The 16,667-nt window shown below is 43.8% G+C and overlaps 1 protein-coding gene across 2 annotated transcripts in view; it reads left to right on the top strand.

Annotated features, from left to right (window-relative positions):
• The window catches only part of ATG5 (autophagy related 5), a 465,798-nt gene that overhangs the window by 137,794 nt on the left and 311,337 nt on the right, over positions 1-16,667 (top strand). For both annotated transcript variants that reach the window (XM_063917056.1, XM_063917057.1), the window contains one exon: positions 8,118-8,196. In XM_063917056.1, coding sequence (XP_063773126.1) covers positions 8,118-8,196 — 79 coding nt within the window. The remainder of the gene's footprint in view (positions 1-8,117; positions 8,197-16,667) is intronic.

Here is a 16,667-nt window from a genome sequence, read left to right as displayed (position 1 = left end):
TTTGTGTACTGACACCTGTGTATTGATGACATTGTTGTGATAAAAGTTATGTTTTACGAAATGCAGTAACACTGAAACACACAAAATATCAAAATTCTTTGTATTGATGCTGCGAATTGAGGAGAATAAACATTATTTTATCAGAATGTGTAATCACTGTCGAGAACAGTTGTCATTGTGTCACTGGTAGTTAGTGTATCTTTGCTTAGGTTTACTACAGATGGAGGTTTTGTTAGCAGAGTCTGTCATTGCTTCATTCTGCAGTCCATGTGGCTAACTTATAGGTTGATCATGTGCCAGGCCATCAGTGTATGTGGAAAATGTAACCCACGTGACTCACTTTATCTTTCCCAACTATAAAGTGACAGCATGAAGTGCCTTAATGTTCAGGTACTATCCATACAGTGTTTCCTAAGTAGATACAGAGGTGAATACCTGTACACATTTCCATTTTCTGATTATGTGTACTTATTTAGTAAATTTGCTGTAACCACCCAATCAGACGTGTGTGTTGTGGTTTTAAATGCAGTAGAAATATGACCGAATGAGGTTGGTTGTAAGGGGAACAGCACATATTGTTACACTGTTAGGCCCTGATTTATCAAAGCTTGGAGAGAGAGAAAGTACCTATCAATAAGCTCCTGTCATGTTACAGGCTGTGTTTGAAAAGTGACAGTTAGCAGCTGATTGGTTGGTAGTTTATCTCTGTCCACTTAATCATTTTCCAAGGCTTTTTAATATGCTGGAGTGGAATTTTTCTCTGTCTTCTTGTTTAAAATAACCCCTCCCTTTCATGCACCTGAGAAGTATTACTAAATTGATTGAACAGCTACCATTTTATATTGCTGTGCCAATACTTAGTACATCTGCCCCTGTATTTCATGTTTACATTACTATTGAGCATTAAATTAAAGTTGGGAAGAAAGAGAGAGCGAAAGGTGCCCACACACGGTAAGATTTTTTTCTAAACGATGTGAGTGTTTCCAACAGATCGGAATGACACATCGTTTAAAAAACAGCTCATGTGGGGGCATGTAAATGATGCGATGGGTGCACGCACGAGTTGTTTGACGCCTCCTCAGATCTCTTGAACATGCAGAAAGATCTGAGGAGGTGGTGAACGAAGCCATGCTGCCAAATGCAGCATGGCCCCGCAGCCCCCCCATTCCATACTGTATGCGACACTGTAAAGAAAACAAATCTGTATCTGTATCTTTTGAGTTTTCAGCATAGGTTGACAAGTTAAATTATAGCTCTTTCTCATAGGTATTCATAAAAAAAAAATAACACAGGCTCTGTATAGAAAGAGTTGAATTATCAAGTATGTTTCCTTTACAAAACGGTGGTGGACTTGGCTTGTCCCGTACTTGACAACTAAATTCAGTGATATTGGGGCAGATTCAATTTGTAGCAAGGTAACAAAAACCCTTTCTTACCTTGAGCCCAATTTTGGATTACCGCGGGTATGCGCGCTTCCCAAAAAAAAAGTGATCGCTGGGTGTTCAGTGATGAAAACCCTGCGGCGCACAAAAAATAAAATTAAAATAATGATACTCCTCCGCCGCACCTCCTGGTAGTCTCGCCTCCAGCTTCTGACTGAGGTGGGGGCTTCTGGGAGTCCCTGGGGCTGGAGGAAGGCACAAGGGCTGCTGGGAGATTTAGTTCACCCATCGTCCAGTTCAGTGGCGGTCACACACACACACACGGGGGGGGGGGGGGGGGGGGGGGTGACTCACACACATGCACACACACTTTTGCATACTTATACACATTCACAGACACACCAAACACCTCACGTACTCACCCTGCTGCAGAGAACCCGTCTTCCGATGCTCAATATAGGAGATACTGCTTCAGAAGGTGAGTAATAACGAACTAATTAAGCTATTTGAAAACATCCAATTATTCTTCAAGGGGGGTGCAAGTCCCGTTGAATTTACTTAAAATTGACGATTATAGGAGGAATGCTCTTTACAGAGCATATTTGGCCATTCATGTCCGTCCCTGCCCCAGTGAAGGTTACAATCTATATTCCTTCCCTACCACATGTACACGTACACGCATTCACGCTAGGGTTATTTTTGTTGGGAGCCAATTAGCCTACCAGTATTTTGGGGGATTGTGGGAGGAAACCCACGCAAGTACGGGGAGATTATACAAAGTCCACACAGTTAGGGCCATGGTGGGAAACGAACCCATGACCTCAGTGCTGTGAGGCAGTAACGCTAACCATTACACCGTCCATGCTGTTATGATAAAACTTGATAAATTGTCCCGTATGTGATCGTGGAATGGACCTTCATGTGATTAAACAAGCAAGGGCATACGTAGAAGGGAGTAAGCTAAAAGTATTCTTGCTCTTAAAATAGAATTTTGGTTTATTTAATTTATTTTAACTATATTCTGTGCCGTGAGCTGATGAGTACAGTGTATTTAACATATATCAATATTTAAAATTTGTGTTGTGATGCAATTTGGAATAATTTGATATTAATACAGCCCAAGTAAAAGGCTACTTGTAAACTCATTAAGACACATTATTGTTGAACAAAATTCAGCTATAAAACTGTCCCTCCTATGTGTCCTATTAATGCATTAGGCACTATTTGCTGCTGGTGACAGCACATGCTCCTGTGACTCTAATCTCATGATCATTTAGGGCCAATGTACTGAATGTTGACAGCTTGATGATGTCACAGGGTGTTTTTTAGGAGCACAGTGAGCCTGCTTCATCCAACAGGAGGACTCTTCACATTAACATTAATACTGATGAATATAGCTGTCAAGAAGATAGATAGCTTCCAGTGGCTTATCTATAATATGCAGGGTGTGTGGTGCACAGAGGCCTCTGGCCCAAGGGGACGGTTCCGTGATGCATACCCTTGTACCTCGATACAAGGTCCAATTAGACTGAAGAAATCACTAGTGATATGTCACATGATGGATAGTACTGTGCCAGAGTTTTGCTCTCTTCTACACATGCGCCTGCTCCATTTTTTCCAAGTACAGCAGACCCATACAAAAACTTGAACATGGGCCCTTATTTGCTAAAATGCCCCTGCTATCTTAGTATAGCATGTAAAAATATGACACCATAAATGTAACATGTTTAGTAAAACAGATGTGTCCTCTTACATCCTTGCTGAAGTCGCGCTAACAGCCCTTGAAGTCGCTTCTTGACGTAGCGGGACTCTGTAGCGCAGAGCGTCTTTTTTGCATTTTTTTCTGTGAAAATGCTTCTTATATGCACAAGCAGCTTCTGTTGATTAAAATGATATGCAGCATGCCTCTGTTGTGTGCAATTGTGTCTCTTTCTGAATCCAAAAATAATTAGTTTTAATCAGCAGAAGCCGCGTGTGTGTCCTATTACATTATTTTGCGTCTAAGACGCATTCATGCAGATGTGTCCTCGTACATGTAGCCTCAATATGCCAGGCAGCACGAGATGCCTGGCTTGAGTGAGCCACCAGGTCCTGTGCAACTCTATTAACAGCGGTATTATTATTATTTTTCTGAAAATGCGCCTTAGTCGCAACGCAGTGAGACTAGGATGCACGAGGAGACTGTGCTGATAAATTCGATATGACATATGTATATTGTGTTTGTCTGATTCTGTATACGTAGCAGAAGTGAACTTTTATTGGAGAAAACGGAGGCTTCTACATTGTAGCACATTGTGTACAGATTCAGAGACTCAGTCGCACACAGATTTACATGTGTCATATATCAAATTAATCCGCAGTCTCTTTGTGCGTCCTAGTCACATTACAGCAAAGGCACATTTTCTGGGGAAAAAAAGATGCAGAATAGATGCCCGACGCTAGAAGATTCTCACGTGACTTAGCGTGCCAAGAGGGGCTATTTGGCGTGACTGCAGCAAAGATGATTGAGGACACATCTGTATGCTGGTCCTATATGTGGACTAGGTATCCACTCAACAAATTACTTGAATATGGCCTGTTTTCCAAATTTTAAAAATTAATTTGGATAAATTCAAGTCTTTTCCCTTAAACATTGATCTCTGAATGCTCCATCTACTCAAGAGTGCATTACACTTCTCAGGGGTGTATTAAGAGAGGAGGGGGCCCATGTGCAGACTCCATCAGGCCCCCCTCCTCTCTAGCTGGCACTGCAGTAGACTCTGAACACTGAGGTCACAAGGAGACCTTACCACTGTGCCAGTCTGTGCAGATCTCTGGGAAAAAGGTGCAGAGGCCATTTTCCCGGTGATTTTCCTACTGTGCATGCGCAAAATGCTGGGAAAATGGCCACTGTGCCCTTTTCCTGGTGATTTGTGCAGTGCTGCTGCCGCAGTATTTTGGTCACGACCGCGACCGGAACACATCCAGTAACCTGAAGTCTGAACCAGAAGTGACGCTAGACGCGTCCAATAACCCATCTCAGGCCTTTGCAATTTGCTTTCCATAATCTAATCAAGCCTCTGCTGATGCTTCATGCCACGCATATCAACACTTACCAACCATTATTATCCAAATGAATGGTGGGGGGGTATGTATTGCAGAAATTGGTGTGGGGTGTCGACGACTCCTTTGGAATCAGGAGCTCGTGCGCACCTAACACCCTGCATCCATTATAGATATACCACTACCACTTCTGCTGGTGTTCCTGAAGACTAGTATTAAGGTGTCCAATTTACCACATCCTACGATCAATCATTAATCCTCCTCCTAGAGACTATAGGGAATGATTTAGCAAACTGGAATGGTCTCTTTCATGCTGCATAAAATTTCATCAAAATGAACGTGCTCCCTTGATTTCTCTATCTCTGCCAGATTCTTCCTGTTCATGTTGCATCCTGGTTCCTAACACACCTCTAGCACTCTGCCTCAAAATGTATCTGGAGTAGCGGGAAACCTAAGATAAGATTCTTGATTTTATGTAAGCATACTAAAGATGAAGGCCTAGGCTTACCAACTTCCAAAAAAACTACTTGACTTCTCACCAATTCAGGCGGATCTGGTCCATGCAAATGCCCACCTTAGGGTATCGGAAAACTTAGAAAAAGTTGCAGTTTTCTCTCATCTTATTCCTACTCTTAGGTTCACCCTTATGATATGGTACTATTGTTTCAGAGTGTTTGATCTGCTTTAAAATCTGCCCCTTTATGGATAATAAAGTCTTCCCTAAAGTTATCAGCCGCAAACCTTTTAATAGGTTGACTACGCATTTCATTAAAAAAAAATTGTGATCTCGCCTTCTGCAAACATGACTTGAGTTCTCTGCCTTCCCTGAAAGATTTGACATTCTCTAAATGTTCCTATCAATACTTCCCTCTCTGGTACTCAGTGCAGACCTCAATACTTCCTGCTAGAAATGTATTGCTTGCTTTTGTTTAACTCGCAGTGGCTCATATCAACTGTACGATCATTTTATTTCCCACAACAAACCCACAGAAAAGCCCCATGAACGAGATTTGTGGGATTCCCTGGAGCCAGCGGAATGGGCTGCGATTAGGGGAAATGCAGCTAAATCTTCCATTTATGTGACATCTAGGGAAAACACCTACAAACGCACATTTTTCTTGTCCTTTTTTTTTATATGATACCACAAGGGATTTGCAGGGAACGTAAACACAGACAGTATTAACAGAACAAGAAAAATGTAACTTACATTACAAAACATTTTATAAGCGTGTCTGCAGCCTCTGTCATAGACCCCTTAATAATCAGCCAAACCCAAAAGTTTGGCTCTGTTTTTGGCAGTGGGTCTTGTTGAACATGTTTTAAGTGAGGAAAAGCACATGAGGGAAGAGGACTCTGCTCATGAGAGCTTACATTCTAAAGGGGAGTGGGAGACGACAAGAGTGACACAGGAGAGAGACTTGGAAGGCGTTGATAAAGAAGTAAATCTTGAGAGCCTATTTGAAAGTTTGAAGAGAGGTGAAGAATCTGATAGGAAGAGGAAGAGATTTCCAAAGGTAGGGAGCATCACAGGAAAATCTTGTAGGTGAATTTTGGAAGACATAAAAAATTGGGAGGAGAGTCGGCGGTCATATGGAGCAAAGAGTGCAGACTTTCCTGATGGTAGCCGGGTCGTCTGGCTTTCTGGATCAACAGTGCTGGATACCAAGGTGACTTCACTGCTTGAATCCACCAACACCACCTGTTGTTTTATCAGAACAGTCAACCAAAACAGCAACAGGATACCCGCGGACGAGGACATAGTAAAACAATGTTGAAACACGGGGGGCCTAGTCATTACCACCAAACAATCCATCAGTTCCTGCCGTTTTGGACAATTCCTCCAGAAGTGCCCAGATGTGCCACACTCAAAGCACCCACTGGAGTCACCTTGCGGTCTGTCCCAGCATCTACAGTAGTGCTGGTTTTGGCCTGAGGATCAGCCTGACTACTTTCTCTGATGTCTCGGTCATATTCTCCAGGGCGTAATACTGGTCAATGGCTGTCATAAGCTCTCCAAACAACTGGGAATCCGTCTGTAGAACCCATCTTTGCAGTTCACGGTTTAGGTTCCGCACGCAATGGTAGATTGCCAGGATTTCCAAGATACTGACTGATAGATTTTGGTCGGGGTCTAACCAACTCTTTTTAACTTTGCCAGGTCGGCCAGCTGGGCACGTGTTGCAGATCCCAACTTAAATCGACAATCATAAAATCATTGAGCCTTCCCAGGCTCTGTCACTCCTATACGTGCCAGAATCGCAGTCTTTAGTTGCTGATAACTTGCTGCCTAGTCTCCAGCATATTCCCATAGGCCTGTTGTGCTTCGCCCCCGTCAAATAAGGAGCTAACTTTGCCACCCACTCCTCTGCCGTCCTTTAAAAATGACAACAGAAATGCCTCAACGTCGTCCAAGGGTGTCATCTTTTCAATGATGTCACGCCCCCGCGCTCACACTGTTGGAGCTGACTGAGCTCTGCTCGCAGCAGTCTGTTGCTCTCCACCTGAGCCTCGCTCGGCGACGACTAGCATTTGGCCCTGCTGTGTGACAACCACATTAGTCAAAGCCCGGAGGACTTCCTCCATCTTGCTAGCTGAGCCGATGGAATAGCAGAATTGGGCCTCCCTTATCATGCACCGACAAGCCTATTTTCTAGAGATACGGCACTATGTCCTGGCATTTTTACATTAAAATAGGGACTTTTTCAAATGATTTCCTAGTCTTAATGTGTGTGCTAACAGCTGCAGTTTCTCTCATTGAAACCACCATAAACGCAAATTTTGAATTGAATAGCAAAAAGTCACGGTTATGAATTTTTCTTGCATTAAGCAGTTGTGCAACCTATTTCACTGCTAATTGTATATGGCCCATAATATCTAATAATTAGTAATACAGTGGTTGGTTTGTTTACAGATTTCTTGACAAACATAAAATACTGCACATTGTATATAGGGGCAATTCCAAACCCGATTGCTCGCTGCAGTTTGGCGCAGCGATCGGGTCGGAACTGCGCATGCGCCGGTGCCGCAGTGCGGCCAGTGGCAGCAACAGTTAAGTCCCGGCCAGCCGCAGGAGCTGCGCTGGCCGGGAGTTACTTCTCAAATACAAAGGCATCGCCGCTGTGCGATGCTTATGTATTTGTGTGGGAAGGGGGGCCGGACTGACATGCGGGGCGGACTAGCCCTGTGCTGGGCATCCCCCCGCATGTCAGGGAAGATGATCGTAGCTGTGCTAAATTTAGCACAGCTACGATCAACTCGGAATGACCCCCCCCTAGAACATTCTTGAATATTTGCCTTTATGATGAGTACCAATTTTATGCTTGCCATATTAGCTTCTTTTTTTTTAGCACGCTAGATCACTTGTTACTGTATGTTCTCTGTTACAATGTATTTTAAAATATTTGTAGATGGTCTGTCCAGTCTCCTCAATGCGTAAACAGTGTAAGCCTGGGCGCATGCATCAAAGGAAGGGAGACGGGACAGACTTCAGAGAAAAGAACTGTCTCTGGTGGGGGGGGTCGGGATGGGGTGCGGAAAACAGCGAGAGGTTTGGGGTCGAGCAGAGACTGAGGTGACCTGGCTTATGCCGACTCCGTTATACTAGTCGTACGGTGTCAATATTTTTGTTGCTTTTTTTTTTAATAGCATTTTTGTGTTTAGTTGTCTATTCCTAATAACTTTTGTTTGTTTCAGGCATTACCCAATTGGTTTACTTTTTGACCTACATGCATCAAACTCTTCACTCCCTTGGAATATTTTAGTCCACTTTAAGGTATGTTTCCACTTGCTTTGTATTATATATAACAGGGGCGGAAATATCACCACTGGTATGGTGGCTGTTGGGGTCTTGAGGTAAAAGCATGCTCAGATGTGCAGGGTGTGGGCATTGCATAAATAGTAGAGCAGCGGCCACAAAGGGTGGCGGCCTGCGATTTCTAGACCCCCTCCCCCAAACAAGAAAGAAATAAAACTTTTTCTGCTATAGTGACCGGTAAAGGCCTTGTTCCTCCCCTTATACATAATACTAGCAGTAACATTATTCTGCTACACTCATTGTAACATGTACTGTACAACAGATTTAAACAAACATACAGTAACGCATCATAATTTTAAAAAAAAAATCCCTTTCAGTCACTGTAAAGCTGGAGACATAAATTGTGAAAAGAATGCTTATACTTCATCTGTGTTATCACACACATGTTGAGTTATCATATATGCATCTACTGTATCTGAAACATCTACCACTTTTTCAGGGTATTAATACTTCTACATATAAAGGTGTCTACAACAGAGCCTAGTTACAGGTTTCCATCATGCGGACTACATTCAGAATAGTTCTTAACAGTGTTTTCTAGTAATTCTTATATGCCCAAGCTATCGTTTATCTCAATGTGACCAATTACACCAGATATTATTCACCTGTAATTTATAGTATTGTTCAGATTAGCTCAGGATTGTATTATTGTTTCTCTGGCTGGGTTATTCAGTGTTACCCCGGCAGGGTCCACAGGTTATCCACAGAATAACAATGGGATATGATGAAGCTTTCCGGCCTCCCAGCATGCAACGGGCCCATCCATATATCCCCGCCTCCTGGCTCAGGCAAATCAGTTTTTTGTTTGGTACGGCAGGAGCCGGATCATGGTCAGAGGGCTGCTGGTTTTTAGCAGCCCTAAGCTTTCTTATTTTATTTTTATAGTCTTACTATTTTTCTGAGCTATCTTTCTAAACAGCGTCTTATACATACCTTAGAAAGAGTCGCTCCAACAACTCTCCGCCGGGTTGCGACAATGCTTACCCACGAGTACAGTGCTGTTTCGGCGGGCGTCTGTGTCGGATATACTAGCAGGTCTAGCAGACGTTACCAGGCTGTGGCCGGAGCACGGGGAGAAGGTAAGGCATCGGTTCCGCTTAGAAGGGGAATACGACACAGCCGCACTATTTTGGGAGGAGACTACCAAACGGTCACTGACGCGGCTGCCACCTCGGGTGCACCAGCGCTAGGCCTTAGGGATCATAGGCTCCAGGAGACTACCAAACGGTCACTGACGCGGCTGCCACCTCGGGTGCACCAGCACTAGGCCTTAGGGATCATAGGCTCCAGGAATAGTATGAGGCCGCGATCCCTAGGGTTAATGTCAGCAGTGGGGAGTCAGATGCTCTCCTGGTCGCCCGCCATGAACTGTTTCCTGCTTCCGTCTCAGACGCTATACACAAAGGGAACCCAGTCGCAGCATAGGCGGCTGTGTGACTGGTGCGTCTGTGTTCACTATAGGTTCATGGAGTGGCAGTGTACACTAGTAGCGTCTGGATCCACTCAGCGTTCGCTAACTTATTGATCGGTCCTGGAAGCAAGGTGAATCTCCCTGTATCCCACTCTACTGAGTACGGGTAATACAGCACTAGATCTATATCTACCTTTTTGAGTATGAATAGTTAGGTAAGTGCCTATTGCATGTGAGTCTGTATACATTTACTGTTTCTTTCACCAATGCGTCTGAATACGGTAGATCTGTTTAAACATGATTCAGTAATATGTTCTCCTACATACTTGAAATGTAGTTGTAGTTGATGATGTGCTCATGTTGATTATTATACTAATGTATAACATGTGACTGACTGCTAGTGTGATTGCTGACTTTACTATATTCTGTCAGTTTTTTCTATTCCGATCCTCAATGCTAGTTCATGGGTAGGGTCGGATTGTATGTCACTTTAAAAAGCTTAAAGTGATTACAGTCACAAATTGTGTAGCACACTGTGGAAATGTTGATTATTTATCATGTCTAAGAGCGGCAAAGATGAGGAAGATACACTCACAGCAACACCAACACTCATATCATGTTTGTCTCGCAAAGCTGTGTTATCCTCTCAGGATCTGGTGCACGATGGTTTCTGTGCAAATTGTTTTAGCTTTCACCAGGGGTTCTTTAAAAATACAAGGCAGATTCAGGTGCAGGTTGATCCACCTTGGGCTATGTTTGCACAGACTTTATCCAGTATAGCTGAACGGATAATTCCTCCAACTCCTGTGCCGTGGATAAGTTACACGATTAACCCTTACACCACAGGTGGGAAGCTGCATGTATCACTTCCAGCAGCTGCCTCTCAAAAGAAACAGGCTGATAAGCCGGTGGTAAGTAAATCTTCATCCTCACAGGCTACACATGGTTCATGGGAGGATGAAAGCTCAATTAATTCTACTTCAACATACGAAGAGTAGGAGGACGGTCTCAGCTCAGTGGATATAGCGGAGTTAATTAAAGCATTGACAGCCATTCTATCCTTAGAGGATTCAGCAGAGCCTGTGTTAAAAAAAACAAGGCACCTGTGTTTAAACGTCCCAAAACAGTTAAGACTGAGTTTCCAGGGTCAGATCAGCTGACTGAAATCATGGGAAAGGCTTGGGCTACGCCTAATACGAAGTTTAGAATTCTTAAGCAATGGAATTCCAATTATCCTCTTCCAGCTGGGGATTATTTAAAAAGAGAGGTGGCTCCTAAAGTAGATACGCATGTGATTCGATTAGTGTGAAAATCTACATTACCTTTGCCTTCAACATCATTAAATGATGTCACATATCGGAGAGTAGATGGTTTTCCAAAAACCATTTTTTCCCTGTCTGGGGCAGTCATAAGGTCAGCCATGGCTTCAGCTTGGATTGGAAAGGCAGTGGCTGCCTGGGCTGATGCATTGAAGGGGGATTTTTCAACAGCATCTAGAGAGCAAAATCCCATCTAGCACATATAAAACAGCCTGCAATGTTCTTGGAAGAAGCAGCATTTGATATGGGTACTATTGCCTCCAGGTCATCAGCTTCAACAATAGCTAATCGTAGAGCAGTTTGGCTACGTACGTGGAAAGCTGATTCAGAATCTAAGAAGGTTTTGGAATCTTTGCCCTTTTCTGGAGATATTCTTTTTGGTAAAGAATTGACAAATACGGTATTTTGGAGTCAGAAGCAGACTCCAAGAAAGTAAAGTTTCATTCCATATACAATTTCAAACCTTAAGTTCTGTATTTTTGGCTCTTTCGGTCTCACGGAAAAGCTAAAGGTAAAAGTGATAGCAGGCAGTCCTAATACAACAAGTGTGGTAGGACTAAAAAGCATTGGGCTACCAGAGGACCGGTTGGTAAAACAGATAAGCCATCAGCCTGATGGTGCGGACCTCCACCTGTGGGATCCCAGGGTGGTGGGCCGACTTCTTCAATTTGTACAGATCTGGCAGCAGTCAACAACAGATGCCTGGGTGCAGGAAGCGGTATCTCTAGGTTATGCTTTTTGCCTTCAAGAAGCACCCTCCTCAAAGGTTTTTTTGTACCAGCCCGTCTCGGGTAGAGACGAAGGCCAGGGTTTTGCAAGAAGCAATTCAGAAATTGCTTCAGTCAGGAGTAGTCATTCCAGTTCCTCATGCACAACGAGGACAGGGGTATTACTCCAACCTGTTTTTAGTTCAGAAGCCAAATGGGTCATTTCTGCCCATTCTCTATCTCAAAGTGCTGAACAAATACATTTGGGTACCTCGGTTTCACATGGAGAATTTACGTTCCATAATTTTGGCCATGGAGCCAGGGGATTATATGGTATCCCTGGATATACAGGATGCTTACCTACATGTTCCTATAGCACTGTCCCATCAGTGCTATCTCAGGTTTGCTATCCTCCAACAGCATTTTCAGTTCCAGGCCCTACCTTCTAGGTTAGCCACAGCCCCCAGAGTATTTACCAAGATTATGGTGGTAATGGCAGCTTATCTCCGCCAGCAGGGGATAATAATTTTTCCATACTCCAACGATCTTTTAATCCTGGCACAGTCGCAGGAATTGCTTCTATGTCATCTGCAACAGACAAAAACGTGTCTGCAGAAGCACAGGTGGCTCATAAATTGGGCAAAATTGTCTCTGGTTCCGTCACAGCGGATGACTCACTTGGGGACTGTACTGGATTCAAGTCTAAAGAGAATAATGTTACCTCTGCACAAGATATCCAAGGTTCAGCCAAGGATTCAGGACTTGCTACACAGTCAAAAGGTATCCATTCACGCAGCAATGCATGTGATGGGTTTGATGGTGTCAACATTCGACATGGTGGAGTATGTACAATTCCACTCAAGGCCTCTGCAGCGTCTGATTCTTGCGAAATGGAGTGGGTTGCATCAGACGATAAAAACACAGACTATGGTTCCTACGATAGAAGTAAGAAGGTCATTAGCCTGATGATTACAGACATCCCATCTGGACAAGGGGAGACCCTTTTGGATATCAGATTGGAAAATTCTGATGCCAGATGCCAGTTTTCAGGGCTGGTGAGCAGTGTTAGGAAGCTTGTGTTTCCATGGGCAATGGACCAAAGAGGAAGGTTGCCTGCCAATAAATATATTGGAACTTCAGGCCATATACATGGCACTGATTCAGGCAAAGGACATTCTTCGGGGAAAACCTGTCCAGATCCACTCAGACAATGCGACAGCAGTAGCGTACCTCAACAATCAGGAAGGAACTCGCAGCCGAAAAGCAATGAAGGAGGTAAGTCACATACTAAAGTGGGCAGAACTTCATCATCCAGCCTTGTCCGCAGTGTTCGTTCTGGGAGTCCTAAACTGAGAAGCAGACTTTCTCAGACTCTAGACAAGTGGGAGTTGCCAGAGATAGATCTCATGGCGTCCCGTCTGAACAACAAAGTGCTCGCATATGGGTCAAGAACAAAGGATCCCAGAGCGATCTTTGTGGATGCCCTGTTTGTGAGATGGGACTTTCATCTGGCTTATGTGTTTCTTCCAATCACCCTATTACCCAGGGTGGTGAGAAAGATAAAGCAAGGGAAAGGTGCCGTGATACTAATATCACCGGCTTGGCCCAGAAGGCATTGGTACACAGATCTGCAGAGAATGTCGATGGATGCTTCACTTCTGCTCCCTCAACGTCCAGATCTACTGATGCATAGTCCTTGTTATCACAGACATCTGGATCGACTGTCTTTGACGGTGTGGCTCTTGAAACCTCTATCCTGAAGTCAAGAGGATTCTCAAAACAGGTAATTCAAACTATGCTCAGAGCAAGGAAACCTTCCTCAGCTCGCATTTATCACCGAATATGGCAAACCTATATTCATTGGTGCATTGAACGGAAAATGGACCCTAAGTCTTTCAGAGTTTCCAGGGTCTTAGCATTCCTTCAGGCAGGAATGGATAAAGGTTTGAAGGTGGCTTCCTTGAGAGTGCAAGTGTCAGCATTGACTGTGTGGTTCCAATAGAAAATTGCCAACTTACAGGATGTGCATACTTTTTTCCAGGGAATGCTGCACATTCAACCTCCTTTTGTTCCTCCTACAGTGCCTTTGGACTTAAGTCTAGTCCTGAAAGCCCTTCAAGTTGCCGCATTTGAACCACTTAATAAAGTGAATCTTAAATGGTTGACAGCTAAAGTTCTCGTTCTACTGGCTAGGGCGTCAGCTAGAAGGGTATCAGATTTAGGGGCATTATCATGTCGTTCCCCATGTCTGATTTTTTTATCCAGATAAAGCAGTTCTAAGAACTAGATCTGGGTATCTTAGGAAGGTGGTATCTAAATTCCACCTTCATGAAGAAATTGTAGTCCTGGCTTTCCAGATACCGGGCCTTTCTGCGGGAGATGCATCGCTGGATGTGGTCAGTGCATTAAGGATCTACGTGGATCGTACCAGTGTCATCAGAAAGACAGATTCTCTTTTCATTCTCTACGGATTTCACAAGAGAGGATGGCCTGCTGATAAGCAGACACTGGCAAGATGGCTTCGGATGACGATTTCGTAAGCATATTCTCAAGCTGATCTCCCTGTTCCGGCTAATGTCTCTGCTCACTCTACTCGTAAAGTAGGTCCATCATGGGCAGCACAACGTGGTGCTTCAGCAGAACAGATATGTAAGGCAGCCACATGGTCTTCCATTAACACATTGATTAGACATTATGCCATGGATACCTTTGCCTCTCATGACGCTGAATTCGGGCGAAGGATTCTCCTGTCCAATCAGGAGCGTCCCCACCACTAAATTGCTTTGGGACATCCCATTGTTATCCTATGGATAACCTGTGGACCCTGCCGGAGAAATATACCGTTATGGTAAGAACTTACCGTCGATAACAGTATTTCTCCTAAGTACACAGGGATCCCACCCTGACGCACCTGATTTGAGGATCCTTTTACTCACTAACCTCTTCCTTCTTTTACGGAAGGGTGTGCATGTGTGTTCCTCTCGTCTGATTAGGGCTATCTATGATGCTCCTGCCTTGAATTTAGGAATACAACTGATTTGCCTGAGCCAGGAGCCGGATATATGTGGACGGGCCTGTTGCATGCTGGGAGGCCGGAAAGCTTTGACCGATTGGTGCAAATACGTTGTCGCTTCATCATATCCCATTGTTATCCTGTGGATCCTGTGGACTTAGGAGAAATACTGTAATCAACGGTAAGTTCTTACCGTAACATATATTTACTGTAACTCCTTATTTTAGTAAAGACCACCATTTTTCGCACATTTTTTATGCATAGTTAGGATTGATAAAAATGTTTTCTTTTAATAAATAATAATAATGATATATACACCGTATGTATGTATATATATATATATATATATATATAGTCATTTAAAAACCTATACAGGACCCTAGCAGAATATTAATATGCTGACTAAGAACCTTTTGCGTAGGCGCCTTGTGAGCCATGACAGTGATATGCTAAAAACAAACCTAACATGATCTTATTTGTAGTCATCTCAGACTATGTCATGCAGGGCATGACTTGACATGATTTTTGGTCTCTGAATTAACTGTACTAACTTCGATAACATCCAAACCGTTGATGAAAACCACTGCACTTCTCGCTGCATACAAAAACATGGTCTTTTTTTCAGTACGCTAATCTGTGGCTCCAGTTCTGAGTCACTTCTTCCATTATGCTGCACGCATAGATCTCCCTCCCTAATTTAGTAAAAGGATGATAAAGGTTACATTAGTAATTTTATACAACAATAGTCATAATAAATCTTATAGTGCTGAATTGTTTATGTTAAAATCCCAGTTGAAATTGTTTAAATTATAAAATATTTTGTATCCTTTTAGGTTTACTGTTGGTTTATACATATAGAGGGAGCCGCACTCATCCAGTGGGGCTCCATCGTAGGCGTGCACTCCCGGCGTGACGATTAGCGTGGCTCCATCTGTATAGTATAGGGACTGATTCCAATTTATAGCAACGCAAAAAGAGCACATAACTTTGCACCTTATCAAAACCATGCTGCACTGTAGGTGGGGAAATTTAAAATGTGCAGCGTCATTTAGATTTAGGAGGGACGTGTCTTGCTACTAGCTCAAATCGAATTTGCAGTGTAAAAATAAAGGTGTCCTACATGCACAGCAGCCAGTATTTACTCTGCATGATAATCAGATGGTTCTTGTACCACTTGCAGTGAAACATGGGTTGTCCAGTATCCAGTCTATAGATCTACACTAAAAAGGACTACAGTCAATAGGTAGACCACTAATGGTCGACAGCGTCAAAAGGCTGAAAAGGGTCGACACAAGTTTTTTTTTCATTATATTTTTTCTCTTATGTCCTAGGGGATACCGGGAATCCATTTAGTACCATGGGGTATAGACGGGTCCACTTGGAGCCATGGGCACTATAGAAGTTTGATTAGGTGTGCTGGCTCCTCCCTCTATGCCCCTCCTACCAGACTCAGTTTAGAAAATGTGCCCGAAGGAGCCGGTCACATCTCTGGAAGCTCCTGAAGAGTTTCTGCATTTATTTTTTACGTTTGTTATTTTCAGGCAGGACTGGATGGCATCAGCCTGCCTACTTTGTGGGACTTGGAAGGGGGGGGCAACCCCACTAAGGGTTAATGGTCCCATTCCCCGCTGACAGGACGCTAACTCCTGAGGGAAGTATTCGCAAGCCCCATCACGGCGAGCGTACATTCCCGCAGCACGCCGCCACCCCTAACAGAGCCAGAAGAAAGAAGAGTGGTGAGTACTAAGCCTGCATCCCGGTTAGCGGGTCGCCGGCCATTATGGCAGCATAACAGTACGGAGACGCACGGCTCCCATACGAGGCGGACTGAGTCTCCAGACTTAGTACACTGTAGTGTACACAGTACCCAGACTGGCAATACAGGCTTAAAAGGGGACTTTCTACATTTTATGCACATAGACACATAAAGCCAGTATAAAGATGAGCGAGAAGACCGCACGCCATTGAAGGGGCAGGGC

This window comes from Pseudophryne corroboree, chromosome 4 (assembly GCF_028390025.1).
Source record: "Pseudophryne corroboree isolate aPseCor3 chromosome 4, aPseCor3.hap2, whole genome shotgun sequence".
In the NCBI taxonomy this organism is placed as follows: Eukaryota; Metazoa; Chordata; class Amphibia; order Anura; family Myobatrachidae; genus Pseudophryne; species Pseudophryne corroboree.
The sequence above is the reverse complement of the archived record's forward strand: the minus strand, read 5'-3'. Positions and strand labels throughout refer to the sequence as shown.